This window comes from Bidens hawaiensis, unplaced genomic scaffold (assembly GCF_021521415.1).
Source record: "Bidens hawaiensis isolate Kalapana, Puna unplaced genomic scaffold, B.hawaiensis_p1.1 tig00000512_1, whole genome shotgun sequence".
Classification (NCBI taxonomy): Eukaryota; Viridiplantae; Streptophyta; class Magnoliopsida; order Asterales; family Asteraceae; genus Bidens; species Bidens hawaiensis.
Window position 1 is genome coordinate 5,007,463 of NW_027491033.1, and position 26,306 is coordinate 5,033,768.

At 40.9% G+C, this 26,306-nt stretch overlaps 2 protein-coding genes and 1 pseudogene across 3 annotated transcripts; all 3 read left to right on the forward strand.

Moving 5' to 3' along the window:
• The first annotated feature begins 1,725 nt into the window (after window positions 1–1,725).
• Window positions 1,726–2,564, forward strand: LOC143630573 (uncharacterized). Its single transcript, XM_077099555.1, has 2 exons — window positions 1,726–1,798; window positions 1,876–2,564. Exons 1-2 carry the CDS (start codon window positions 1,726–1,728, stop codon window positions 2,544–2,546), a joined length of 744 nt encoding a protein of 247 aa, XP_076955670.1. The 3' UTR covers window positions 2,547–2,564.
• Window positions 2,565–4,978: 2,414 nt separating this feature from the next.
• Window positions 4,979–8,568, forward strand: LOC143634667 (SURP and G-patch domain-containing protein 1-like protein; annotated as a pseudogene). Its single transcript, XR_013153900.1, has 7 exons — window positions 4,979–5,526; window positions 5,804–5,924; window positions 6,033–6,139; window positions 6,405–6,539; window positions 6,942–7,248; window positions 8,137–8,315; window positions 8,398–8,568. The product of XR_013153900.1 is annotated as an SURP and G-patch domain-containing protein 1-like protein (transcript).
• A 919-nt stretch (window positions 8,569–9,487) lies between these two features.
• On the forward strand, window positions 9,488–20,603 carry LOC143631769 (transcription factor CPC-like). Its single transcript, XM_077100422.1, has 3 exons — window positions 9,488–9,608; window positions 10,513–10,597; window positions 20,427–20,603. The coding sequence occupies exons 1-3, from the start codon at window positions 9,554–9,556 to the stop codon at window positions 20,512–20,514; spliced, it is 228 nt and encodes a 75-aa protein (XP_076956537.1). The 5' UTR covers window positions 9,488–9,553; the 3' UTR covers window positions 20,515–20,603.
• The last annotated feature ends 5,703 nt before the right edge of the window (window positions 20,604–26,306 follow it).

The following is a 26,306-nucleotide window of genomic DNA, read 5'->3' on the forward strand; positions in this document are numbered from 1 at the left end:
CACCCGCAGGGAATTGAAGCCAAGTATTCCTCGGCAACCAAGTAACTATAAGACGGGTGCGGGTACAGTGTAAAGGCAAAATCCTTCACATACCTAGCACCCGCAGGGAATTGACGCCAGGAATACCTTGGAAGTAAAGTAACCGTAAGACGAGCGCAGGTACAGTGTTAAGGCAAAACCCTTCACATACCTAGCGCTCCGCTGGGAATTGAAACCAAGAAGGATCTTCTGGGCAATGCTTGCGGAAACGGAAATAACATCCCCGCATAGCGGGAGCGTCGAGAACTACGTTGTTTGAAGCTCCAAGATGGAATTGGTGGTCTTAACATAATTGATCACTATGTTCGAAACTACCAAAACCTCATGGAAAATACATACAACTGGGACTCAATGCTCCTGACTTGCGAGGAGGTTACAGACCTACCCGCATCATACCCAAAGACCAAGCAGGAAACTCGGGCATTTCTGCAAGTGACAAGGACTTCCCATGGAAAACCTTACAAAACCCTTTTCAAAACCCTTTGCTTAAGTCCAAAAGTTCACCTCACTTTATTAAACACGCATGAGAAGAACATTGGACTGGGGGGACTTGAAGAGGTAGGTCCCAGCAGAGACCAGTTGGTCCCGCAAGACTCACCTTGAACAGGGTTGTCTGCGCAAAGGCCATCTGCTCCCGCAGGACCCACCATGCTCATAGAATCTTACGCGCAGTACGCAAGCTGTACACACAGGGAAAGCCTCCCAATGGTGAAGTACCCCGCCTGTTCCCGCAGTTGCGGATACAAGCCATCAGGGAAGGCTACCCGCAGACAGCAGGGCTACACGTACAAGACTAGCTACTTCAGCAGTCACGTGAAGGCATGAGCAAGGCGGGAACAATCCCGCCCAAATGAGCCAGTCTGATTCTGAAAGATCTTTTGTACCATACCTACCAAGGTATGGATAGGACAGACGATCTGACCAGAACAGCCCATGAGCCAATCACAGGGTGACAGCTCACCGACAACAGTGCGAGGAGGAGCACCCTCTAGTACTGTTTGTCACTATTAGCCGCTGCCTACTCACCAACCCTCACTGTGGAGCAGGCGCAGCCTACAGTTGGTGGAATAGTATTACTGTTGGCCGTAACCTATTCACCAACCAGCATGGCCTGCGTACAATCCACAGTCAGTGGGACGTGCATGGTCTACAGTTGGTGGAATAGTGCAGCCGACTTTATTACTGTTGGCTGTAACCTACCCACCAACCAGTATGGCCTATGCGTAATCCACTGTTGGTTGAACAGGAATACTATTCAGCCGGCTGTACCTTCTAGAAAACCTACCTTCGGCTATAAATACTCCAATATCTTGGAATGGTAAGATCATCTACAATCTCGTATAACTTACTTGATAACTGCTCTTATAGTATTCATATACTTTTATATTCAAAGAGCAATATAGACTGATTCTCACGCCGGAGGGTGGTCACAAGGAGGAACCCCCCCTTCTCAGTGACGAGCTTACGGTGTCTGTTTTGCAGGTTCCCTGAAGTACAACTTACTCTGCTGGACCTAACCTTCGTGGGAAACATTACCTGGCCCCCAGATTACCTATAATCTGCCCGGGGTTACTTAGTGTTTCTTCAACTAAGGACTCTTCTGCAGGCGCTCCTGATACAAGCAAAAGGGAGCTGGCTTTTCGTTCAAATTCGTCTGAACATAAAAAGAGGAAAGTGGCGGACACGATGCAAGACTTCAAGGAGAAGAGAAAAATCAAGCTAGCGCCAAGAGCAGCGGCGGGTGACGTGCAGCTTACTGGTGAGCGTTTTGTCCACTTTATTTTCTTTCTTATTTATATGTGCTTTATATGCTATCTAATCGTTTTTCTCTTCTAGGTGATCGTATGGTCATGGAAGCAGATATTGTGAAGCCTGATAATCTTTTACCTCTCGCGGCTGGAGAGAGAGTTGGACATTCCACTTGGGTCGATATGACGGTGGCACATGGTAATAAGATGGAGATGATTGTAGACGACCATAAGGTTAAAGAACAGAATTTGACCAACGAACTTGATGTCTCTCGAAAGGAATTAGAGGAGAAGGATGAGCAGTTAAAGGCTGCTGTGACTAGGCTAAAGCAGCGTGAGGCGGATCTGGCCAAGATGGAAAGGGATTCTTCCTCCACCATTGGGGCGCTCACAGGGGACGTCGCCTGTTTGAAGGAAGAGAGACGCTGGCTGATAACCGAAGGAATTCCTCGATCATTTGAGGTAATTCGTGGAAGCGTGGAATTCAGGAATGCTATTGCTGAGTTGGCAGCATCCGCGGATTTTGTTGGCCGTCAAGATGGTATGAGGGACGGCATAAAACTTCAACGGTCTGGGAAGCGGATCGAAGAGCATGAGCATTATAAAGTTGATGCTGAGGGTGATTTGGCCAATGCGTATCAAACTTTTAGTGACGTTAGCTTTCCCATGATGGAGGAGCTAGTCTCGACCGCTGATCATGAGGACTTGGATACTTTGAAAGCTTTACTTGCTAGCCCCATTCATGATGGGTCAGAATAGGATTTAGGAACAGGAAGTTGCATGCAGATGATAATGATGGTGGAGAGCAAAAGGAGTAGTCTTTGTTGTTCATTTGTTTACTTGATTTAACTCTCCAACCATATGCAGATGTTGATCACTTTATGTAAGCCACCAGACCAAAAATTACAGTTTTTTTTTTGTTTTTTACTTTTGTGGCCAAGGAAACAAGATGACTTTATATTTGACTTTTGTGGTCAGATGAATTCAGATAATGCCAAGGTTGATGAAACTGCTGGCACAGTTGGTTGTGAATTGTGAAACTGCCATAAGATGGTCAAAAGTTGGATCTAGATGATGTTACTCACAAACCGGCTCATTTTTCTTGGGTGGAGTCTTTATCTTACCTCTATTCTCGAGCTATAATCAATCAATCATACATAGTAGAGATTTCACCAGTAGCACTGCTATTAGTAGGGTCTGAAGAGAGTGAGATGTATGCAAACCATACCCATATCACATATGATAGATTGGTTGGTTCCAATAAGACCATTAGCTCTAAACCATAATAATCGAGCTACAATCAATAGTGCACCCAAATGGGACCCACAACTTGAAAGTTCTGGTGCAAATCTTGGAATAAGGACAATTCAATAGGATTTTTGCACGAGTTTTAAAAGTTCATTTTGTTAATTTAATTTAGAATTGCTAATGTGATTTTCTAAAGTTGTAATGGGTGGATTATGAACTAAGGAACGCATATGCGAGGAACAGGATAACTGTCCCATAAGTTTATATAAATATATTGTAGAAATAATGCTAGTAATCTTTGTTTAAAACGTTTATAATTTGGCAAAAAGATTGTAGCTTTACATATTACATATATTCACTTTTCAACAAGTTTAAGATAAGCAAATTATGACATTATGTGACTATTTTTTAAATAGGTCATTGAATAAGTTTGTAGTTTGATTTGGCTCCGCCCTCTACTTAAACCACCCGTAGTGGGCCATCTTCTACACCCAAAATCCCCCCTAAAACGCCGAGAACAACCCCCCCCCCCCTCCACACACCCACCACCCACACACACGGGGGGGGGGACATAGCCGCCTAACTTTCTACATTTATTCAGGGTTTGGGGGTTAATTATGGAATGGGCTTACATGACATGTATTTTCACATGGGCTGGGCTCCTAACTGTTATATGGACAATTCAGATAAAACATGGCCCAATTCATAAGCTTCTCAAACCGGTTTTGATAATGAACTAGTTTCATTTCACCAATAACTTGTTCGGTAGTCTCTTAAAAAATTCCATTAACAGACTAAATCTAACTCAGTAAGAGTAACTTACATTTGAATCCGTCAGAGGTTGGTTCACTTCAAATATAGAGCATTCTCATCTCATTCCCTATAATTATGTGAGAAAAGTTTGTAAATTATAGTGTGAGGTTGTGGGTGTAAATTATAGGGTTGTAAATTTAGGAAAACATTGTTTCCCCTATTTATTTTTTAATATTTGTTAGATTGGTTGTGAGTAGAGGAGAAAGAAAACTGTAATAATAAAGGTATAAAAAAATATTATTTAATTGAACATAAGAAAGAAATTTAGTGTTTTTTAGTGTAATTATAGAGACAGTGATAGAGAACGGGTTGTGAATGCTTTTAATAATTTGTGTAACCTTTTAATGCCAACACAAGATTACCAAACAGTCCCCTTACCAAATGTGCATCTCTATTCCAAATAACATAGAATTATTTGACTTTTACCGGTATGAATGTGTAACTAACTTTTAGGGGTTGTTTGGCCTAGCTTATATTTTTGTGCTTATGCTTATATCTTTTTGAAGCTTATCGCTTATTTTATATCATTTGATAAGCCCTATTTAAGTGTTTGGATTAGCTTATATTCTACAAGTTGATTACACATCTTAATAAGTTGTTAAATCCATCATTTTTAATTTGTTATAGTAATAAGTTACTTCAATATTATTAATCCATCGCCATTTAAAGGCAAATGAGTAATTTACCCCCTTAAACAAATAAGCTTCTTCAAATAAGCTAAATAATCATCTTCAAATAAGCTTTTATAAATTAGCTTATATAAGCTTATAAGCCTAAGCTAAAAAAGCTAAACCAAACACCAAATAAAGCTTATTTTATAAAGAAAAGCTAAAAAAAGCTATAAGCTTTGTTAAAAAAGCTAGGCCAAACACCCCCTTAACAAATATAAGGTCACCAAATTGTCACAAATTACAACTACACCATCCGATCTTCCTGCTCGTGTATTGTTTTCTTTTCTCAACAAGGTACGTTTTTTGATTATTGATTCATCAATTTGATCCTCAATTAATCAATTCGAATTAAGTCATCTGTCTCCGATTGATCACCCAATTAACGTTTTTTTACCCTACTTATTATAATTACGTAATTTGGACCTTTAATTGATGCACAATTATCCATTTATACAGAAAGTTGATCGATGTGATTGTGTGTTGGTGACCTAATTTTGTTATACACCTTTGTTATTATTATAATTAATAATAATAATAATCTGATTTTGATCATTAAGCATCCAAACATGCTCTTAATTAATATAAGTGATGATTTGCATTTGGTTTATTGAATAGTTTGTAAGCTTACTTGTCAAGCAGTGGTTTCTATAACACAGCTAAACCGACATTGTCTCGTATTCTCGTTGCAATGGAGAAAGGAAAAGCTTCTAGTCTGTTTGTTAATGATGGTTCATTTATGGAGAGATTCAAACAACTTCAAGAAGATAAACAAAAGACTGTCAAACTAGAACCTAAGCCTGTTATTAGTATTACTACCCCAGAGTCGAAGCCTAATGGTTCTCGCAAGCGTTTGCCAGCCGGCAAACTTGCGTTCAGCCTTAAACAGAAATCAAAACTTGTGGCACCTGCTGTCAAGTTAAGTGAAGATGAAGAAGAAGAAGAAGATGAGAGTAACGTGTCGGTTGATGAACCTACTAAGAGGCAAAAGTTGGAACAGAATCGTGTTGGTAATTGCTTCTCTTTTGACTACCTGTATATCTATATCTGCATGTGTATGAACCATGAACATATATGTATATGTATCTTTACGTTGATGACATGATGGACAAAAGGTTATAAAAGCCTGTACCTTTGCAGTGGTGAGAAGAGAGCAAAATATTCTTGAATTACTTGTGTCTGATGAATGCAGCTTATACATTATACCTCTCTGTCAACATTGGTGGAAAGAGATGTTAACAGATTTGGGATCTTGGTTTTAATCAGTTATTTAAGTGACATATGCAGCACCACCGAGTGACCCCATAATAAAGAAGGCTGCTGATAATCTTGCAACTTTTGTGGCTAAAAATGGAAGGCAGATTGAGCACATCACTAGACAAAAGAATCCTGGTGATACCCCTTTCAAGTATGCCCGTTGTAATTACAGTTGTTAACATAATATATACACACACACACACACACATTTAGAATGTCTGTTTTTAAAAGCGATTACATGATTTTGATTTGCTTGCAGGTTTCTTTATGATGAAAGCTGTGCTGATTACAAGTATTATGAATATCGGCTTAGTGAGGAGGAAAAACTTTTGAGTCATTCTGTGAATACTCAAGCATTCCCGACTGGTAATGAATTAAATTAAACTTATACTAACTATTACTGGAACATAATACTAAGTTTTTATCTTGTATAAAAGATAATGAAAGTTGTAATATAAGCCGTAGATGTATTTATATATCTTCTTCATTCAAATTTATATTACTTTAGTAGTATGCTTTTAGCATAATTAATATGGCATGTTCCTTCAAGTGTAAAGTTCTTGGAAAATGACACTTATATCCTTTATGATTTTCACTTATACTCTTACTAAAGTATGCAAATTTGTAATAGGAACTGGAAAGAGTAATGCCGCTAATAGGTCTCAAAGTTCACATCAGCAACAATCAGATTATCAAATTGCTGCTTCTGCTTTATACGAGCCTACTGACAATATACACGTATCGTCAAGTGAAATATCTACTTATGGTAATTAATTTTAACTTACTTTTAGTTGTTTTGGTAAAAGTCTTATGCTACCTTAAAGGCGTAAACATATAGACGTCTCATAAATTGCACCAATATGACTAATAGTAATGCTGGTAACTTAGCATTTGTAACATGTGTTTTACCAGCCAAATATAGTCATTATTTGCACCAATGTTAAGTTGCATAAATTGAAGTTAATGGAATTAGTATCTAGTTTTTACATTTTAATCATAAAGATGTGTAAAATTAGAAAAGTGAGGGTAAGTTGGCCATGTATTGAAGTTGTTTATAATGAATTGGGTATATTCAATATTTTAACTACTCTGTAAGGGCATATATGATATTTTTAGCTTTTTGTTGGCATATATGATATTTTCTATTTACTAAATTGTACCCTCTTAGGGGAATCAACTGCCGCGTCAGCATCAGATCCGATAGCAATGATGGAGTTTTATATGAAGAAGGCTGCACAAGAAGAGAAGAGAAGACAGCCGAGGCATTCAAAAGACGAGATGCCGCCACCTGTATCGTTACAAGGCGATATTAAAAAAGGTCATCATATGGGAGATTATATACCTCAAGAATAAATTCATGGCTATTTGTAATGATGCTGCTTCACAAAAAGCAGCAAAAGAAGCTGCACAAAAAGCAAGGATTCAGGCTGATAATGTTGGCCATAAACTCTTATCCAAAATGGGTTGGAAAGAAGGTAATTAGTTAGTTTTACAGGTTTTATTAGAACTAAGTTATATAAAACTGTTTATATGTTTTAAAAGGGCGTACATTTAGTGAACTGTTCATTAGGAAGTTCTTGGTCAAAGTTGAGTCTGTAGGAGGCTGACATGTAAAAACAACCAAAGGAATTAAAAATTTTATGAATGGTATACTTAGGCCTGTAAACTTAACAAACATTTAGTGAACCGTCCGGTAGGAAGTTCATTTATGTTCGTTTATTTAATAAACAAACCTGAACACATGTCTTGTTCGTTCATTTATGTTTGTGAATGCATGCTTACGTTCATTCATTTAATTTCGTTTATGTTGATTTTATATTCATTAGTTTGCGTTTGTTAATAAATTCATTTCAAGTTTTTTCGGCTCATTATAATTTAGTCTAGTTTTATTAATTTTTTAGGTCCAACACGGCAACACATTGTTGTTCGCATTTAATTTTAATTTGTTAAATATCAGTTATGTTTGTTCGAGAACCATTCGTTTATTATACTGTTAATGAACCAACATAAGCGAACATGATTTGGGCAAAGAATAAATGTAATGAACACAAACCATTTGGTCTTTTCTATTGAAGTGGCCTGAAAAATCGAGTTCACTGGAAGAACGTTAGGGAATATGAAGTGGTTGTGGGCCCACAATAAGTTTGCATTTGAGTGTTTATTACTCGGTTGGTCCCCCATGGTTTGCTTTGCTCCATATGGGTATTTTAGTCATTTCACATGCACTTAACTTGAAAAACTAGCGCACATCCATTTCGAGCTTAAGGACCAAACTTGCAATATGGACGAACCATAGGACCAGCCGAGTGATTAGCTCATTAAATAATATATAAAATTTATATACGTTGATATGTTAATTGCAGGTGAAGGGCTTGGGAGTTCGAGAAGCGGGATAGCGGATCCAATAATGGTTGGGAATGTGAAGAAAGATAATTTGGGTGTTGGTGCTTCTAAGCCGGGTGAAGTGACACCTGATGATGATATTTATGAGCAGTATAAAAAACGCATGATGCTCGGTTACAAACATAGACCAAATCCACTTGTAAGTGTATTATTGGCTACAGTTGTTTCTACTTTTATTAGGTTTGTTTCAAGTGAAATAATAAGCCTTGCTGACGTGGCAGGGGAACCCTCGGAAATCGTATTACTGATCAACGAAATGTGGAAGATGAAGGGTGTAATTACTTTTTATATGCACTTTGTTTGTTTCAAATGTTTGTTATGACTTGATTTATTTGTGAGTCTCATTTTCAACAATGTATATTTGCTTTTTATGAATTGGGTATTTGGCAGTAGTTGTTTGTTTTGTCATAGTTCGAGTAGATTGGATCACTAGTTCAGTAATTGGGTTCGGGTTTATGGACATCCCTAATGCGCAAAATGTTTGTAGTAAAGTGTAGATTCGGGAAAAAAACAAAAAATAATTGTTTTTTTGTTGTTTTTTTTTTGTAAAGGGTGGAGATTTTGACATGACACTACCAAAATAAAACTAAATCCATTTTTGTTAAGAGTAGAGATTCAACAAATTAAATCCACTCTGTTTTAAGGATGCAACCTAAAGAAGTATGAAAATATGTTGACATTTTTATCTACCTTTCAATTTTCCTACGTATGTTCTTATATCACTTTCAATTGATTTTCTTACGCGATAACTTGATGTGAAGCTTTCGTTAAACAGAAAAACATTTAAAAATTGTTCTACTGATCGATTGACATAAACGAAAAAACATAAACTATTTTGATGATCTTCTACTATATTATTATTAAAACTATTACATAATTTTGATGGTTTTTCAACGACGAATTTTTTTAATCTTTGTCGTCGTAGGACTTTAACCCAAGACCTCCTCCTTCCAAACCCAGATGTTTTAAAGGTTTTATCTTTGTCAACTTACCAACAATCCGATTGATACATAATTTTGATATAACAAGTCAATGTTGATCTTGTAATCATTAGTTATCCACGTATCCATGCAATCAATATTTGCCAACTATATTTTTAGATAACATGTCGTTCTCTAGTGTACCGCTACTGGTCCCCGGGGCCTAAAACAAATATATTTCGATCTTGTGATGAGGACAAAAATTCTTGACAGTTTATCATTTATTATGGAACAAATTATAATTAGTGTTTGTTATCTACCCACCTAGTCACCTACCATTCTTACTTCACCATACATTCTTCTAACTAAAACATTCCAAAACCCATGAATAAAAAACGAATTTTGGCCTTCTATTAATACAATAACTCAAGGGCCTCAAACTCACTTTCACACACTAATGGCTAACTTGGATAGGTACTCTACTTCCGTTGATGCTTCCATTCAAACCAAAGGTATACATATATAGATCTAATATATTATTATATTATCACTATTACTACTTACTTCTACTATATTATTACTATCACTATCAGGGAGGCTCGTAGGGTGTACGAGCCGCACCATTGACCGGGGCACATAAGATTCAGGGGCACATAATTTTTTATACATATTACATATATATGTCTTTTGGTGTTTAAAATAAGGTTAATTGCAATAGTTTATGAGATAATTAAATGATCAGAATGATTTTTGCTTATAATAAATCGGTCGATAAAATTTTTATCCATGTATGCTAGACAATAAAAAAATTTCGTTAAGGCCTACGGGCCTTTTTATTTTGGCTTGGCCGAGGTATTTAAATTCTCGGATACGGCTTTGATCACTATTATAATAAATTACACACACACACATGGTTTTTTTTTGGGGAATGGCGAATTTCATTAAAACTAGCAAGAAGCTAGAAAACCAAACAAATAAAAAGTTACAAGTGAAAGTTACACCAATCTTTTCACAAGTTTTTGAAAGATGTGCGGTTTTTAATCCATAGAAAGCCTAACGATTTGATATCCTCAACGGTTTTTGAAAGACAAGTCGGCTTGTTAGAGAAATTGACCTCATTTCTGGTCTTCCAAATGCACCAACACGTCGTAAGAATAATGCCATTTAAGACCTTGTTTTTGTGAAACCCCAAATTGGTATCATGAATTAGAAGGTCACGCACCGTAAAAACAAAGATAGGGTCTGTTTAAAAATAAACATCTAGTGTATACTTACCGGTGAATAAAATGGGGAAAAAAAAAAGAAACCGTTGCTTCTCATTTGAACCTAATTATGGTGTGTATGCGCAACACACGTTAGCCAATTTCACCTTTTGTTTGAGAATGCTTTAGTTTTATGTTGAGTTTCTTGAAACAGATTCATCAAATCAAGAATCTAGAGTTCATTTTTCAGAAGATGAGAAGACCTTGATAGCCAGGATGTATAATCTTGTTGGAGAAAGGTGAATTTTGAGATATATTTATTGCGTATTCATTAAACTAACTAACCAATGAACCACATTTAGTGATTTTTGAGGTAATTAAATGCTTAGTTTGGTATATTATAAAGTTGATTATATATAGTTATTTAGTACTTGCTATGTTTTGTTGTTTTAAAGATTTTAATCCCCTTCATTGGTATTTATAACAACACCTTTTATACCATGACTGAAGAAACACTAACCGGACCCCGGGCAGATTACTGGTATCCTGGGGGTTAGATAGATGTTTCCCACGAGGGGTTAGACCCTGAGAAGATGGTTCTTCTGATAACCTGCAAAACAGACACCGTGAGCTTGTCACTGAGAAGGGGGGGGTTCCTCCTTGTGACCACCCTCCGGCGTGAGAATCAGACTAGATTGCTCTTTAAATATAAATGTATATTAAGAGATTGCTAGAGCAGATATCAGGTATAATATGATGATATAAGATGAGATATGATAAGATGAGATGGTCATACCATTTGTGGTATTTATAGCCGAAGGTAGGTTTCCAAGGAGGTGTGGCCGGCTGCAACAGTATTCCTGTTCCACCAACAGTAGCCTACGCACGTGCCCTGCTGATAGTTGGTGGGTAGGTAGCGGCTGATAGCGACCAGGCCTGCTGTATACTATTCCTTTTCCACCAACTGCTGGCTACGCACGTGGTATGACAAGAGTTGGTGAGTAGGCAGCGGCTAATAGTGACATACAGTGTAGGAGCATGCTGCTCGCCATACCGTTGTCCATAAGCTGTCGTATCTTTAGTCAGATCTTGTTCCCATACCTCGTCAGGTACAGTACAGAAGATCTTCCCGTATCGTACGGACTGGCTTATTTGGGCGGGAGTATTCCCCCTCCCGCCACTGTGCGGGATTGTTCCCGGCTTTGCTCATTCCTTCAGGTGACACTGAATGATCGAGAGCTAAGTGCCTTGTGCGTGTAGCCTTGCTGCGCGGGTGGCCTTCCCTGATGGCTTGTATCCGAGGCTGCGGGGACAGGCGGAGTCCTTCACCATTGGGAGGCATTTCCTGCGGGAACAGCTTGCGTACTGCGCGTAAGGACGTCACGTCTCTGAGCATGGTTGGTCCTGCGGATCCAGTTGGTTTCTGCGCAGACGTTTCTGTTTAAGGTGAGTCTTGCGGGTCCAACTGGGCTCTACTGGGACCTACCTCTTCAAGTCCCCCCAGTCCAATGTTCTTCTCATGCGTGTTTAATAAAGTGAGGTGAACTTTTGGACTTAAGCAAAGGGTTTTGAAAAGGGTTTTTTTAAGGTTTTCCATGGGGATTCTTCCCGCGGAAGTCCTTGTCACTTGCAGAAATTCCCGAGTTTCCTGCTTGGTCTTTGGGCATGATGCGGGTAGGTCTGTAACCTCCTCGTAAGTCAGGAGCGTTGAGTCCCACTTGTGTGGATTCTCCATGAGGTTTTGGTAGTTTTGAACATAGTGATCAATTATGTTAAAACCACCAATTCCATCCTGGAGCTTCAAACAACGTAGTTCTCGACGTTCCCGCTATGCGGGGATGTTATTTCCGTTTCCGCAAGCATTGCCCAGAAGATCCTTCTTGGTTTCAATTCCCAGCGGAGCGCTAGGTATGTGAAGGGTTTTGCCTTAACACTGTACCGGCGCTCGTCTTACGGTTACTTTACTTCCAAGGTATTCCTGGCGTCAATTCCCTGCGGGTGCTAGGTATGTGAAGGGTTTTGCCTTTACACTGTACCCGTACCCGTCTTATAGTTACTTGGTTGCCGAGGAATATTTGGCTTCAATTCCCTGCGGGTGCTAGGTATGTGAAGGGTTTTGCCTTAACACTGTACCCGCATCCGTCTTACGGTTACTTGTTCGCCAAGGTTTACTTGGCTTCAATTCCCTGCGGGTGCTAGGTATGTGAAGGGTTTTGCCTTAACACTGTACCCGCATCCGTCTTACGGTTACTTGTTCGCCAAGGTTTATTTGGCTTCAATTCTCTGCGGGTGCTAGGTATGTGAAGGGTTTTGCCTTAACACTGTACCCGCATCCGTCTTACGGTTACTTGTTTGCCAAGGTAAGGGGTATTTTCCCGCTTACTTTTTGATACTTTTTAATTTTGAATTTTGAAATTCGAAAGGTTGGTGGAAAGATAAGAACAGTCCAAACCTCTGAAACGTCGTGCGACGGTTTCTTCTGACTGTCAGGACGTGCAGGAAGTTATGGTGACGTGACAGTTCATGGTCATTCCAAACGCTTTTTCAGGCGCGTGGGCGCGATTTTTCGGGCGCTTGGCCGCGAAATTAATGGTACGCGTCATTTCAACAGCTGTTGCCAGCTTGCTTTTTGCCACGTGTCATAGTTTCATTGCACCTTCGATTTCTCTCTCATCCGCATTAATTTCATTGCATTAATTGCGATTAGTATATAAAGGGGGAGAGGGTTCTTTGTAATCCACACTTTCACTATTCTCTTCATCTTTTAAGCGATTTCCGGCGAATACTCCCCTTTTCAGGCAAGCATTCTCCCGAAATCGTTTTCTTCTTTCCTTCACAAGATGTCTCGTGATGTTGAATCCACAGCCGATGACAAGAGTACTGCTGGCGAGTGCCAGTGTGCTCTGCCCGGCGATCTGTACCGGTATGTTGTCAGGAAGTTCATGCTCGAGTCTCTCGAGCCTGAGTTTCCTGAACCCCATTAGACCGTGTATGATGCCCCCAGAGGCAAGATCGGGGTTTATGCAGCATTCTTTGTTTATGGGAATCTTAGGTTCCCATTGACGAAGTTTGTTTACCGTGTCCTTGAGAGGCATGGTGTTCATCTGACCGAGCTGCACCCTATGGCGATCGCCAAGATTCGCCACTTCGAGTGGGTGTGCCGGATTCTGGGCATCGAGACCCATGTTGACCGCCTGATGACCTTCTACACTTGGAGGTGCATCCAGGGGTGGTATACCCTGACAACCCGTATCAAGGGTTTGAAGATTTGCGCGACCGAGCGCAGTCTTCGCGCGTGGAAGCGGGAGTTCTTCTTTATCTCCGCTCGCGCCATTCCCCTTGCCATGAAGTTTAAGAATGGGCAAGCTCTCCCAAGCCTTCACGCCTCCAACTACCAGGAGGCGGAATGGTTTTCGAGGATATCTCGGATCCAATCTCCGGTTTACCGGTTTGCGGAGTCCGGGATGGTCATGTTGGGGATGAGCCGGGTCTGGAAGGCGGCGGACGCGCAGAAGGTTCCGATCGTCCTCGAATACGGTTCGAACTCTGTTCCTTACGGTATGCTTTCTTTCCTTTTGTTGATTTTAAATTGCTTCTAACTTTTTCCCTGTTTATTTCAGAGGGGAACGACCTGCAGTCGCTCCTTAACCCGCGGGAGGCTGACGGTCCCGCACGGCTGGGTACTCGCGCTCTGGACGAGAACGAGTTGCCCATCCTCGAACAAACTGCGGATCGGTTCGTGGAGGTCTATCCGCTAGGCCATGAGATCCTTAGCGCCAGGCGGCCAGGTAAGGCGCTCTTCAACCCTCGACCCCTCAATGTTGAAACCTCTGCTGGAATTCCTCTAATCGTCTGTTCTGATGAGGAATCCGCAGATGGTCCTCCGTTGGTGCGGAAGAAGAAGGCTGCCGGCGGGAAGGGAAAGGAGAAGGTGGCCTCCACTGCCGATCCGGTACCTCTGTCTGACTCGGAGACTGAGAGCGAAGAGGTGGCGGGGAATCCCGGTGGTGATAAGACCACTGCTCCGGAGGTTGCGACTGTCACCTCCGGAGAGCCCAAGAAGACGACGGTGACCGGCGCAAAGAGGCCGGCTCCATCGGGTTCATCCCCGCCCGTCCGTACTTTCAGGCTCAAGAAAACCCGTAAGTACAACTTCCTTCAGCTTTTATCTTAGTTTAATATCCTTTTAACACTTATCTTCTTTACGCAGGCGTGGATGTTGACGCATTCCAGGGTGGAGCGCAGAGGAGTACCTCTCCGCCAATGACGGTAGGCCCGGTCAGCCTACCTGAGGCGACGACCCAGGCGGCTGCGCCTGAGCCCGCTGGTTCAGTTGCTCATCCTTTGAGCCGACTGTTCCAGCCGAGATGACGTCACCGCCGGCCGTGAGTGCGATTTTTACAGCATCTTTCACTGAGCCGGCGGTTACGATTGCTGCGGATTCCGCGGCAGCGACCGCGGCGGCTGCTACAATGCCCCCGCCATCGGCAACGACGGCCGATCCATCAGGTACGCATGGGGGTTCTCGCATCTCTCCGCCACCTTCCCATCTGCCTGACCTCTTGGATGGATTTCCGTTGGGTTCAGGTGATGGGTTCGGCGGCTATCGGCCTGTAATTGACCCTACAGGTGCGTAGGGTTCTTTTGGCCCTTTTTTTTTTTTTGCATATATTTTTTATCATCTTTTCCTAACTGCTTTTTGTTTTTTGCAGTGTCGGATTCCAATGAAGTGTATGTTCCACGATGGAACATTCGCCGAGGAACAACCCTTCGCACCCCTGTGGAGTGCGTGGAATGGGCTCGTCACGCTGCTCCTAGTGGTGCGTTGGGGGAAGCCATGGCTAGCTACCAGGAGGGTAGGCTAACCAATGAGCTTCGGGTTCTCCTTGCTCGGATGCAGCCGCGCGTCGAGCTGCTTTGTCGTGAAAACGACAAGTTAAAAGCAGCTCGTCTTAAAGAAGTTGCTCAGGCGCGGGCCATCCGGGAGGAGAACCAAAGGCTTTCCGCTATAGCTGCGGAAAAAGAGAAGGCCTTCAAGGCCCTTGAGGTTGAAGTTCAGGCACGACTCGAGGCCCGTTCCAAGGCTGCCCAAGCTGTTAATGAACAGCTTCGGCTGGCTAAGGAAACTGCGAGGAACGCAACCGAGAGGGCCACCAAGGCTGAAGCTGTTGCTGAGCCTCTGCGCGTGGAGAATGAAGAACTTAAAGCCAAATTAGAGGCTCTCCAGCAGGCTCATGATGCCTTGGCGATGGAGGATGCTAAGAAGCTTCAAGAAATCTTGGACCAGAGGGGGGTGCTTGACCATACCGAGCGTAAGCTAAAGGGCGTCGAAGAGGCTGCGGCTAAAGAAGTGTTGCTTGCCAACCTCAACAAGAATGAAGCCGAACGCGCCCGTAATGAAGCTCAAGCTGCCCTCCAAGAGGCTCTGGTTGCCAAGGAATGGCTTCTTCGAGAAGCGTTGTCTCAGGTAAGTCTAACTTCATGTCTTCACGCTTTTCCTTATAAATAGAAAAGGTTCTGACACTTGTATTTTTCTTTGTAGGTTGTGCATCGGGTCTTCTCAGAGACATCTTACGACGATGCTATGAGCGCAGCCCTCAACGCTTCTCACGAGGATGGGGAAAAGGCCGGCTTCCTGCTTGGTCTAGGGTTCGTTGAGAAAGGCATCCCGCCTTCCAACTTCCCTTTATTCGATGTAGATACTGAAGCCATATATGACCAAGCAGTAAATCAATACGCCGCCTTCCCGCATCCGGTGGTGGAGAAGGTAAACGAAGTTGCTGCTGCTGATGATGGGCTAGCTATCCTCAAAGCTTTCCTTGAACTGCCACGCTCTACTGATGGGGCTGGTCCAAGTGGAAGTGGCCCTGAAGCCTGATCCTGAAGATCCCTTCCCGCTGCTAGGATAGATTTAGCTTGTATAGATTTATTTTCTTGTAGGCGGGTAGTTACCCGGCCATTCTTGTAATCAACCATTGTGAAATATAAATCTTTTTGCGGGTAAGACCGCTACTTTCGTTGGGTTCCTTGCTTTGTAAACGTTGTATGACTTGCATACTTTAGTTTAAATTAGCAATTTTCCAAGTGTTTTAGAATAAGTTAACCTTTGAACGTGGTAGATAGGTGTGAAGTTTTGCTTCCTCTTCCGTGATTGTGCGGGTAGGACCGTCACTTGCACGTAGTAGGATGGCTAAACTTTACCATCTGACCTGCGTGTAGGTTTTCCTCATCTTTTGAGGATAAGTTAACCTTTGAACGTGGTAGATAGGTGTGAAGTTTTGCTTCCTCTTCCGTGATTGTGCGGGTAGGACCGTCACTTGCACGTAGTAGGATGGCTAAACTTTACCATCTGACCTGCGTGTAGGTTTTCCTCATCTTTTGAGGATAAGTTAACCTTTGAACGTGGTAGATAGGTGTAAAGTTTTGCTTCCTCTTTCGTGATTGTGCGGGTAGGACCGTCACTTGCACGTAGTAGGATGGCTAAACTTTACCATCTGACCTTCGTGTAGGTTTTCCTCATCCGTTAGAAATTGTTTTGAACCGTTCGACGCGCGTCTGTCAATAGGTTAGTGTTCAGTTCCCTTTTTCATGATTCATGCGGATAGACCGGCACTTTCATTTAATGGGAGGACTGAACTTTTCCCCTTCGACTGACCTGCGTGAAGGTTTGTCGTTTATTGGGTTTATGCGGGTTTTGCCGCCTTCCCCACGCAACGACTTTCCACGTATTTATGCGGTCAAAACCGGCATATTCGTGTTGAATAAATTAACCGTTCGACGCGCGGTTGTCAATAGGTTAGTGTTCAGTTCCCTTTTTCATGATTCATGCAGATAGACCGGCACTTTCATTTAATGGGAGGACTGAACTTTTCCTCTTCGACTGACCTGCGTGAAGGTTTGTCGTTTATTGGGTTTATGCGGGTTTTGCCGCCTTCCCCACGCAACGACTTTCCACGTATTTATGCGGTCAAAACCGGCATATCCGTGTTGATAGTTCATAAAAATGTAAAATAATCAGCGTCAATGTTTTATGGAGAATCGTTTCCATTAGAAGTGGCTCTTGGCCTTTTCTTTACAAATTTGGAATTGATTTACATGCAAACTGTGTAAATGAGCTCCCTTCCATGTTGTTGGGATGGGAGTGCCATCGAGCCGATACGCACCTGGTTCGGGATCTCGTTCTTTACGCAGCATGTAGTCTCCACATTGTAGCTGGAATTTTATTCGTGTTTTCCCCAGCTGGGGTTCTACACGCATCAGCCTGCTCAGCGTTCATTGCGCCACGAGGTGCGCGAGCGTCCCATCTCTGACGAATGCTTCGACCATGTCCTTCACGTCTATGCATTCTTCGGTGTTGTGGCCTTTTGTCCTGTGAAAGTCACAGTACTTGCTCCGATCAGCATTGTGGCGATGTCGGATTATTTGAGGCTTTGGCCATGGGAGCTCCTCGGTGGCGAATATCTCGGTGACGCTTTTGGTGAGCGGCGTCCATCTGGAGTTCTTGTTGGACTGTACGTTATCCCTTCCGCCTAACCGACGCTGCAAGCCGGATGAGGTGTCAAAGTTTACCCTTGACTGCCAAATGCCTAGCTTCCGCTTTTTGTTTAATCGGGCGGTGAGAACGTTGTCCTCTCTTGTTTTCTGGGTGTAGAGGTTTGTGCTCTGTGGGAGATCTCTACCCAGTTGCTTCTCAGTTTCCGCGAAGCGTTTAGCTGCTGTCATGATGGCATCCCATGTGGATGGCATGCCATCTTTACCTGTTAAGGTGCGGATGAGCTCTGGGTCGTTCGCGCCCTGTATGAAAGCAGCGCGAACAAGATCTTCGCTAATGTTACCCAGACTTAGCTTCTTCGAGTTGAAGCGAGTGATGAAGTCCAGCAAAGATTCATCTGTCTCTCGAACGCATTTGAGGATTGTCCATTGCTCCTCTGTATACTTTCTTTGCTGGCTGAAGTGCTGGCTAAACTTCTGTTGGAAGTCTGCCCAGTCGTAGATGTGGTTGACCGGTAGACGATCGAACCACGCTCTAGCAGCCCCAACCAGTGTCATTTGGAACATGTAACACCACGTAGGTTCCGTCCAACTACTGACGGTTGCCCCCGCTATGAATCTGTTCAAATGATCATCGAGGTCATATATACCATCATATGTGCCTATGCTTGACATTTGTTTGGCACTTTTTGGGGCGATTGCTTCCGCAATGTCCCTTGCAAATTTGGACGTTCCCGCATTTGCAACGTTTGGTCTGAATGCTTTGGAGAAGTCACGTGGACTTCCTCCTATGCTTTTTGGTTTGAAGGCTTGTCCAAAATGCCTTTTCGGTTGGGATTCCGTTTCCTTACGCTTCCCTTTTGCCCTATGGCGAGGGTTTGCGTCGGAGTCGGATTCCTCCGAGTCATCTAAGTATTCTTCGAATTCGTCTGCCTGTTGGACGGAACGCAAGCGTTCGTCCAACTCAGCTTGGAATTCCTTTTGTCGTGCCTCCGCCCATGCCTTAACTTCATCGAGAGTTTGGCGGGGGAGTCTTCGTTTCTCTAACTGGGTATCCGTGAATCCCAGTAGGCGATCATTTACTGCACTTGCCCCAGCTTGAGTAACTGGGGTAGTGTTCGTAAAATTTACTTCACTTGCCCCGGCTTGGGTAACCGGGGTAGTGTTTGTAAAAACTGTGTTGCCGGTATTCCCCCTAGTAGCTGGGGTTGTGGTTACCGGAATTTCTTTAACCATCTTGGAAGTTTGAAAAAACTGAAGAATAATAAAGTTCTAGCTTTATGCACGGATGGCGCCAATGAAGAAACACTAACCGGACCCCGGGCAGATTACTGGTATCCTGGGGGTTAGATAGATGTTTCCCACGAGGGGTTAGACCCTGAGAAGATGGTTCTTCTGATAACCTGCAAAACAGACACCGTGAGCTTGTCACTGAGAAGGGGGGGGGGGGGTTCCTCCTTGTGACCACCCTCCGGCTTGAGAATAAGACTAGATTGCTCTTTAAATATAAATGTATATTAAGAGATTGCTAGAGCAGATATCAGGTATAATATGATGATATAAGATGAGATATGATAAGATGAGATGGTCATACCATTTGTGGTATTTATAGCCGAAGGTAGGTTTCCAAGGAGGTGTGGCCGGCTGCAACAGTATTCCTGTTCCACCAACAGTAGCCTACGCACGTGCCCTGCTGATAGTTGGTGGGTAGGTAGCGGCTGATAGCGACCAGGCCTGCTGTATACTATTCATTTTCCACCAACTGCCGGCTACGCACGTGGTATGACAAGAGTTGGTGAGTAGGCAGCGGCTAATAGTGACATACAGTGTAGGAGCATGCTGCTCGCCATACCGTTGTCCATAAGCTGTCGTATCTTTAGTCAGATCTTGTTCCCATACCTCGTCAGGTACAGTACAGAAGATCTTCCCGTATCGTACGGACTGGCTTATTTGGGCGGGAGTATTCCCCCTCCCGCCACTGTGCGGGATTGTTCCCGGCTTTGCTCATTCCTTCAGGTGACACTGAATGATCGAGAGCTAAGTGCCTTGTGCGTGTAGCCTTGCTGCGCGGGTGGCCTTCCCTGATGGCTTGTATCCGAGGCTGCGGGGACAGGCGGAGTCCTTCACCATTGGGAGGCATTTCCTGCGGGAACAGCTTGCGTACTGCGCGTAAGGACGTCACGTCTCTGAGCATGGTTGGTCCTGCGGATCCAGTTGGTTTCTGCGCAGACGTCTCTGTTTAAGGTGAGTCTTGCGGGTCCAACTGGGCTCTGCTGGGACCTACCTTTTCAATGACTGTGTGTTTTCTTTATTCTGTGAGAAAACATATATATTCATAGCAAGTTTCAAATTAAAATAACAATAACTACCCAAACCATAGTAAAAAAATCATCAATTATATTATATTTCAATTTTCTTTTACTTACTTATGTAATAAACTAGATTATAAATAATCGCAATCTTTTAAATTGCTGTTAAAATAAACACAGAATACTAACTTTTATGTTAAATGCGTTATGATATAAATGTATAAATTAAAAAGGTTAAAATGATAACAACATAAGATAAATTTAAATAATGATTATCTTACATACTCTTTAAATAAAAGCCATTAACCGGGTGTGATGATGTTGCTAGATGGTCCTTGATTGTTGGAAGGATTCCTGGAAGATCTGCAGATGAAACTCAGAAATACTGGACTTCTAAAAGTTCATCAAGTAACTGATCAGATATGAAGGTGACTCGATCTCTCGGTGTTATGGTAGTTATAGTAGTTAGAAATAAAGGAGCTATTATGTAAATGTTCTAAGTCAAAAACATGTATAATGATTAATATCTCTTAATGCACGTTTGATCATGGGATATTGGTTTTTAATACTTTCTGTCACACCTCGATCAAAGGCGGCGGAACATGCCGTGGTGCAACGGATTGCCCAAGAACACAAGACACTATTAAAGTGACAATATTTAATCAACTCATTAATTTCATTCAATCATCAAAGTAACATATATTGTTTATACAAATAAACACCAAAATATAATAAATAGATATTGTTCATTATTCTAATAATCTAGCGGTATCAAAATAGAATGACGTCTTCGAACTCCAACTCAAGTAATAATCAAACCTGTAACAATGCATAAAATAATATTTGTCAAAACGTATGTTGGTGAGCAATTTCATAGTTTGAGTATATATAATATGAGCGAAATCCACAAACGTATATGAGACTATAAATAAAAGCATCAATCGTGGTATATAAAACATATGTAAATGAGGATCCTTTCTAAATGGTAACAACCGACATACTTGGATAATGAGGCCCTATTCTGCTAGCACAAGGATAAGTAGTTAGAGGAGCGTATGATCATACTTAATGAGGCTCAACAACAACATAAAAATAAACACTCGTGCACGTAAAGCATATGAGACATATAACACACAAAAGAGCAAGTATTCTAAGTATCATACACCCTAAAGTTTGTGGTTTGAGAAATGTGTATAATAAATCATTATTGTTTTGAATAAGTATGCATGTTACCCCCAAAATATAAAAGTGAAAACGGGGGATGAAATGTACTCACGTTAACTAAGTAACTTGAAAGATTGATTCGTGAATAATCGAAGATCGGGTTAACGAGCAAGACCTAGATTAAACGGGTCTTAAGTTAGTATGTAGTCTTGGAAGGGTTTAAAGTAAAATATGACAAGTAAAGTAAACAAATGAAGTTTATGGTTTATAAATGTAAATATTTGGGAAATTAAAGACGTGTTCTAAAAAGTAAGTTTACTCGAAACCGGGTCTTGGTATTTCATTCATAAATATTACCCAACCTATGTTAAGTAACTTATGTGGGTTATAATGAACTATTGCAAGACCCTTGGTTATATAAATACCAAAACAAGGTTTTAATCGAGTGTTCGGATTCGTCAATTTGGGTCTAGATTATTAACTAAACTCAAAGTCAACTTTCCAAAATGTTTTGAAATAACTCAATAAAATCAAAAAGACTTAACCAAGTATATAGTTCTATTATGAAGAACCTTAACGTCCGTTAAGCGAGTATTTGGTTCACCAGTCCAAACTTGTTATAAGATCAAGTTGGATTCCGACACACCAATTATGTTGATAAAATAACTTGAAATTAGTTTAAAATACATTCTTGAAGCAAAGATGAGTTTCGGTAGCCAAAAATGTCACACCCCCGACTTAGGGCCTAGGCGTGTGACCACAAGTTGGTACCTGTTTTGTAAATATATCAGAGTTTATGGGTTAATTTTAGCGGAAGACTTTAGGTTGAATATAATATTAATTTACATTGAAAATTTACTCGGGAATTAAATACCCGAGTATTTGTTTACAAAAGATATGTTTTCATATTACAAGGATTTTATATAAAAAACGGAGTCATCTTGTACGCGCTTCTATCTTCAATAAGACTCCAATCATTGTTAACGCTACTTATGCTTAATTACCTGCAATGGTTTGGAAAAATACGTCAGCTATATGCTGGTGAACACGTATGACTCAATAAAACATTTGAATGACAATATAATACAAATATAGTTTTCTTTACAAACTCAGCAGAAACATTTCCACTTCTGGTCTATGTACCACTGCCCTACACACACAATTGTTCCCGAGCCACGTAGCTTTTACTGGGAGACTAGTTAGGACCATTAGCCCGCGGCCACGTAGCCTTAGAATGATTAGGCTGAACGGTTATGTTTGGATCCAGACACATGTGTATTCGGTCTGAGTTGCTTTTATTTTCTATCTTGTATTATAACGTTTTAGAGATCACATAATCTCATGTAAATATTGACTGACTCGTTAAGACAAAAACCCGTTCATCTTATCGAGTATAAATATGTTTTGACTGATTGAAAAGGTTAACGTATTCACCTGTACCGTCGGTGTTGAAAACCTCAACTGATTGATTGATTGTAAATGATATTTAACCTATACATAAATAGGTTCGTATGAATGTTTTGAATGATGTTAAGCTATGATTGTAAGCTTAACCTTGAAATCGTTTATCTTTAATTGTGAATGAAAACACTTATTTTATGTGACGTTTGATATAGCATGCTTTAGCCTAATAGGTTCTATCATGTTGGTAAGTTTCTCCAGGTAAGTAAACGGGTCCCTCGGTTGATTGGAATTTATACGAATTACTTTTCCTTAGGCAAGAAACTTACTACTAGTGATATCCCCCTTCCAGTTACTACATGCCCGTCAAAATATATCTTTCGTTTAACATTACTTCATCATGAAGTATCGTTTATGAAAACATGATTGTGAATATTTTTATAAAATACGATCAAGGTTAAAGGCCATAGCCTCGATTGATAGTCTATGCTATAATTCAAATAACCTAAACATAACTCCTACCTTAATTCGGATGCTTAGATTGATAATAAGAAAAAGGCAGGATCTTGATCTACTCATTTCGAGGTTAAGTGTGTGAAGATGGAGGTGTGTTTGGGATGAATGGAGCTCATGCCCGTCACTCCCCTTTTATAGGCGATTCTGGACACCATCGCGGTACGCGATGGGTTCCTTGGGACCTGTCGGGCGCCGCAATATTACGCCGCCTTATGCGGTGGTAACACGTGGCCTGTCACAACGTGCCACGTGTTGACACGTCGTTGGACACGTGTCCACTGACTCAGCAAGCCCATCGCGCTACGCGATGGGTTGATTGTTACCTCGTCGCGTACCGCGGTGGGAGAAGATTTTCATAATTTACACTTTTGGTCCCTATACTTTCTAAGTTAGTATATTTAGGCTTAAACTTACAGGGTAAAAGTCGCGGTGTTACAAAAAACACACTTGTGTGTCTTAAGCAAGTGAACTCGGTTTAGTTCGGTTTTGGTTCGGTCCTTGATTCGGAATGATACCGAGGATGGTTGCCACATACCCAAATACCATAGAACTATAAAAATGATTTTAGAAGTTATAATATTCAAATCTTACGTAAACATGTTTAGTTAACTATTTTAAACAAAACTAGTAAACGAAACTATTTAAAAAAAAACTAGTAAACAAGAGTCCGGTCTTGGTTCGGTTCTAATCTCGGGATAAAACCGAGACTAATGACTTCATACCCAATACCATGGAACTCTTTAAACATGAATTAGAAAACTAAACTACTTACAATATAAACAAGACTAGTAAAGCATTAAAGGAAAATAGTATAATCAAAAACTACAATGAGTCCTCCATGAAGCCTTGCCTTGTAGCATATCACCTCAACCGACCATGGCCGGAGAAGATAAAAGCCGAAGGAAACAAGAGGTGCATATTATATATATTTTGTACCACAAGATTCAATTAGTAAGTAACAAAACAAAATTTAAGAAGGTTGTTGTTTGATTATTAAGAACCTTGAAGGTTTGAGATGGTGTTCTTAGTTTGAGAGAGAAAAAAGATGAAATGAGCAAGAGGAAATGATGAGGATAAGCTTGTATATATAGGGTAGTAGTCAAAGTTGTTTTCCATGGTTTATATCAATACTTGCATGTGTTTAAAAAAAGGTTTAAACAAGTCAAATAATACAAACAAGTAGCAAAATCCAAAAAGTAAGAGATTATTATGAAACATAAAAACTCATTATTTTATATTATTGAAAGACTCGGTTTACAAATCGGGTCGGGTTTTGATACAAATATAAATACAAAAAGAACCGAAAAATGACGAATGCTGCACTTTCAACTTTCACTCGTTGGAGTGTTGGACAATAACACTCCCAACTAACAATTTGTCTTCCACCACTCCCAACTTGTAACTTATTTTTTTCTATTACTCCCGAACTCAACGGACCTTAACTCCTTTAGTTTTCTTTTGTTGACGTGACATTTTTTCTGATATAGCGATTTTCTTAAAAAATTGTGGATCCATGTCTCCAACTCATCATCTTCTCAAAAAAAAAACCTTAGCAACACACCCAAAAGGCCACCTACACCAACACTCACCCACCCACGTCACCTATAACCATTGCCGGTAACACCGTAGTACCACCATTTCCTTTCCGACATCTTTATTATGGTTGTAAAAATCACGCCTAGTCGCCGAGTACTCAACGAGTAATCCCCGCCTAGGCCGAGTCCTCGGCGAGTACTCTCCGACTAAGGCCGAATACTCCCCGACTAAGAAGAGTACTCCCAACTCCCCAATCGACCGCTTAAGGTCCGCCTAACAACTTTTGCAACCTTATTATTATTATCATTACCACTATATCAACAGCATGGGGAAGGTTCATGTGCATTTTAATCTTAGCATGAGAACGTAGGAAATAATAATAATTTATAAAAAAATGAGATCGTAAGAAACAATACCAATCTACATAAACAATGATTTGTAATAACAAAGAATAAAACCTAAAAAATACAACAAAATAATCAAAATCAATAACAAAACATTAACAGCAAATACCAACAAATACTTATAACAGCAAAAGCAAAAGAAAAAATCTAATAGTAACAACAAAATATAAATTAGCAAATACTTATAACGACTCATAATCGAAAACTAGCAAATACGAACAAAAAATAACAACAAACACCTATAAAAATAAACCTAATAATAACAACAAATTGATTCTCGCTGTTTTCATGTTAAGAATAAAATGTATTTAATCATGTTTTTCAACGGCATTGATATTTGGGAGAACAAAAATACTTTCAACCAAACGGAGTCAGAGGTACGAAAACACAACCTCTCATTTTAATACCACTTTATCATGTAGTAAACAAACAAAACAACATTCTCCCTTGATTTCACCCCCTCACATATATAAACAAAAATGTTACATATCAAATAATCCACACACAAAGTTCACATTGATGCATCAAATATAACAAAAATGCATTGGCGGATCCAAGAATTTTTTTCGGGTGGTGCACTACTTTAGATGTTTCAATTTCATAAAGTCGGGTAAAAAATTTCCGGGTCGGTTTGAGGTTCGGGTCGGTTCGATGGTTCGGGAAAAAGTTCATTACATAACAAAAATACGATAAAATAATAAAAGAAACTAACAAAAACTAACAAACTAACAAATTAAAACCAACAATCTAACAAACTAAAACTAATTTTAGCAAATAACTTAACAATTAAGTAGTTAACACTTAACAATTAAGAACAGTTAACATTTAACAACGAATCATGAATGTAAACTTACCTTCAAAGTGGGAGGATAAGAGGATTCGAGTAAGAGTAGGCAATGGCAGGAGGACGGGGACGGCTAAGTGGCAGACAGAGACGAGGTTGACGGCGTTCCGCGATGGTCGGAGTGACGGGGACGAGTGGCTGACCTGACGGAGTGAGGCTGCCGGCGGTCAGGAGTTGAAGAGGTTCAGGGACTGGGGCGGACTGTGGAGGCTGGAGAGGGGCTCTAATCGTGGGCTGGTTATGTTTGAAACCCTAACTGATGTTTGGGTAAGTTATTAAAAAAAAAAGAAAAAAAAAGTTTCAAAACCGGAATCGAACCTGCGACCTCTGGGTTACAAAACCA

Coding starts and splice junctions, on each gene's coding strand:
- LOC143630573 (XM_077099555.1), top strand. CDS start 1,726: ATGCAAGACTTCAAGGAGAAGAGAAAAATCAAGCTAGCGCCAAGAGCA. Junction 1,799..1,875: donor GGGTGACGTGCAGCTTACTG/GTGAGCGTTTTG, acceptor TTTCTCTTCTAG/GTGATCGTATGGTCATGGAA.
- LOC143631769 (XM_077100422.1), top strand. CDS start 9,554: ATGGCTAACTTGGATAGGTACTCTACTTCCGTTGATGCTTCCATTCAA. Junction 9,609..10,512: donor TGCTTCCATTCAAACCAAAG/GTATACATATAT, acceptor TTCTTGAAACAG/ATTCATCAAATCAAGAATCT. Junction 10,598..20,426: donor TATAATCTTGTTGGAGAAAG/GTGAATTTTGAG, acceptor TGATGTTGCTAG/ATGGTCCTTGATTGTTGGAA.